This window comes from Cystoisospora suis (genome assembly GCF_002600585.1).
Source record: "Cystoisospora suis strain Wien I chromosome Unknown contig_6536, whole genome shotgun sequence".
NCBI lineage: Eukaryota > Apicomplexa > Conoidasida > Eucoccidiorida > Sarcocystidae > Cystoisospora > Cystoisospora suis.
In genome coordinates, this window is record NW_027159323.1 from 1 (window position 1) to 3,480 (window position 3,480).

General features: G+C 42.4%; 1 protein-coding gene across 1 annotated transcript in view; it reads right to left on the reverse strand.

The window, feature by feature from the left end:
* Positions 1-1,737: 1,737 nt before the first annotated feature.
* Positions 1,738-3,480, reverse strand: part of CSUI_010012 (xrn 5 -3 exonuclease n-terminus protein) — a gene marked incomplete at its 3' end in the record, with an annotated part of 5,050 nt that continues 3,307 nt past the window's right edge. The window contains exons 3-4 of the mRNA XM_068070119.1: positions 2,641-2,800; positions 1,738-1,901 (exon numbers count right to left, since the gene is read on the reverse strand). Of these exons, the coding sequence (XP_067917905.1) occupies positions 1,738-1,901; positions 2,641-2,800 (324 nt within the window). The remainder of the gene's footprint in view (positions 1,902-2,640; positions 2,801-3,480) is intronic.

Here is a 3,480-nt window from a genome sequence, read left to right on the forward strand (position 1 = left end):
GGAAAGAACAAGAAGAGGAAAAGAATCGACAAAGAATGACATGGGAAAGAAAGAGATCAGAGAAGAGATGGAAAGAATGAAGGAAAGAAAGAGATGGATGACGACGAGGGTGATAAGAGATAAAGAAAAAAAAGAGGAAAGAGAAAGAAAGATAGAAAGAAAGATAGATAGATAGATGAAGCCGAGGAGGAGGAGGATGATGGAGAAGGGCTACGTGTGTATAGACCCGGGATAGGTGCTTGTGGGGTGTTGTAGTCTATTGACAGAGAAGGTGTATGTGGCTGCATATATAGAAGGCGGGGATAAGTCGTGTAATTATAATAGAAGGAATATGCCCTGATTTCTTTGCATGCAGGGATGATACTTGCACATTCATTCTCTATGGATGTGAAGTAAACGTAGGTGGGGGCTATGCGACATAAACATCGTTTTAAGTGCTAGGATGGTCATGAGGTTCACAACATAGAGATAGAAAGAGAGATAGAGAAAGAAAGAAAGAAAGAAAGAGATGTACAAGGGGGAAAGAAGGCACAGAGAGAAGTAGACAAGGGTGTTCACGCCAACAGACTGAGAGAGAAAGAGAGGATACCTAATGATATATAAGAAGGAAAGAGGAGACGAAAGAAAGAAAGAGATGGAAGAGAAAGAAAGAAAGAAAAAAGAGATGGAAGAGAAAGAAAGAAAGAAAGGAACAACTATGTTTGTTTGATAGAAGATCTCAACTGTCGGTCCGTTCTTCCTCTTTTTTTTCTTATGCAGAAAAGGGCTTAAGTAGAAAGAGGAGATCTAGAAATGAATGTAGAAGAGAGAAAGATAAAGATCTACAGATATGGAAAGAATGACTACAACTTATTCCTATCTCCTCACATGAAGAAATCGATCTATCGATCTGTCTATTTATCTTTCACCACTAAGGACACATATTAAACTGATGACTGTGTATGTACCAACTCAGAGCCTCTTCAGGTGTACATACACCGCAATCTCTCCTGTCCTCGGGTCTTTCTGAACACCCTCCTCCCTCAGCGAAGTCTAGTTCTTCCTTTCTTTCTTCCTTTCCTTTAAGAATGAAGTACGTGGGATCGTAAGAGATGACTATCCGATATCGAGAGAGAGACACAGAATTCTTCTTCATTAGCAAAGCTGATCTCTCTTTCTGTTTCTCTCAGCCAACTCAAACACACAACTCCTCCATTCCCCTACCTCCTTCTCTCTCGAATATGAAAGAAGAATTTCTTCCACATACTCATAGTCCCGAGACACTACATCTATCTTTATCTATCTATCTACGTGCACATGGATGCATGAAGAGAAAGAAGGAGATCTGCTCTCCTTCCTCCTACGAAAGATACATGCATGCACCGCTTCTGTATGATGTAGGGCTCCAGCTGAAGAGGCCGAAAGCATTCATGAGGCTCTTCATGAAAGGAACGACGACCAGAAAGAGAGGTTATTAGAGAGAAGAAAAAGAAGAAAGACGATAATAGAGGAAAAGGAGAGAAAGATTCAAGTTCAAGAGATGAATGAGCATCCCTCATCGACGTTGACCGCATCTGCATCGGCCCACCACAAGAAAGAAGTACAAGAAATCCACCTCCGCTGGCACACTACTTGCCTTTCTTTCTTTCTCCCTCATCTCTATCTCTTTTTCTTTCTTTCTCACTCTTTCTTTCTTTCTTTAGCTCTTTCGTGTGTCCCGAGTATGGTAGGGAGATTGTCTTAGATTCCGTTTCTTACAGCAGCCTTTGAGAGACATGCAGACACAGAAGGATACTCATTAAGAATCGCTTCGATAGCGTCAAGCGCCGCAGGAGTTAAGACATGAGAAAAGAGACGCCACTGCACTGCATCTCTCCCTCCCCCTCTCCGTGGACTTCTCTTTCTTCCTTCTTCTCTATGGCCTGCATGCGCATGCACATAATCAGAGACAACGAAGAAAAAGAAGAAAAGACTAGTGAGCAGGTAGGTGTACATCCACCGGAGAAAGAGAGCGTTGAAAGGAAAAAGACGGTTCAGGCGCGGCGTTTTTTTCTTTGTCTCTATCCTTCTTTTGCCTTATGTAGGCCATTAGCGAAGCAACAGGAGATGAAATACACGAGCTCTTCCTCAGCACTACAAGAGACACGGACGTTCTTCTACTTAGGTCTGTCTAGGTGTCTATCTGTCTATCTGTCTATCTATCTCTCTAAACAAGGAAGAAAAGAGACGCTCCAGTGTGCGGTGTGTATATATAAACATACATAGAGAGAAGTGCACTTATAAATCCATGGAGAGTGTGTGTAAGCGTATATACACATATATATATATATATACAGAGAGAGAGGGAATATATATATGTTTACTCTCTCTATAGATTTATATAAATATAAATATATACGCTCAGACACACTCTCCTCTCTCGGGAGTGTAGCAGTCTCTTCTCAACATCCATAGAGAGAAAGAGTGAGAGAGATGTGTAGGGACAGATAGAGGTGTCTATGGAAACGGAAGAGAGAGAGAGAGTGGCGCCCTCCCTGTTGGCGAGAGAGAGAGAGAGAAGACAAGAAACGCTGAGAGGTTGATTGACATATGTGAAAAGAAAGAAAGAAAGTTCATTTTCTCTCATATCTCCTCCTCCTCCTTTTCCTTGTCGTGTTATACCTTGACTCATATATGAAGGATAAGAATACCCGGGGCAGTACAGAGGAACAAAAGAAGAAGTGCAGCCGTCGGGCCCTCTTGTCTCTCCGTCAGCTTCTCCTCCTCCTCCTGCGCGCTGTCCCTCTCCACGTGCAAAGGAAATTATATGCAAACCACAGTCCTACACGGATTGCACATGGACAAGAGACACACAGAAAGAGTGAGAAAGAAGAAAGACAGAAAGAAAGAAAGAGTGAGAACGTAAGACATAGATAGGAGACAACAGTTGAGAAAAGGAGTCTTCTCTCCCATATGTCTGGTCGGATGGGAAGATAGAACACATGGAGTGAAAAAGAGCTTGCAGGTATCTATCTCTCATCTCTTACGTGAAGAAAGAGGGAGAGCAAGAGGACCGTCGTCGATCTCCGCATTGAAAGACGTCTACTACGCCATTCCATACACACATGCTTAGGGACAGATCCCTATAGATAGATCGAGAGATAAGCAGGTAGATGGATGGATAAATACATTGGTAGATAAAGAGACAGACAGATAGACAGGCCTAGATAGATCGATATGCATCCACATAGACAGATAGGTCTAGGTACCCCTGTGTAGGTGTACCTGGACTGTGTACGTGTTATATGCATATATAACGTATGGTGCGTATATGTTGAGTTGTCTCTTGGTGTATGAGTATGCCTCTATTCTTTCTTTATGCATGGATATCTGATCTTATAGGAGGACTACGACTCGTGACAAAAGAAACTTCACAAGCCTCAGAACACCCTTCTCTTCTCTTATTCTACAACGATAAATAAACTCACGCCTAGCACCACGAAGAAAAAAGGAAAGCTGCTT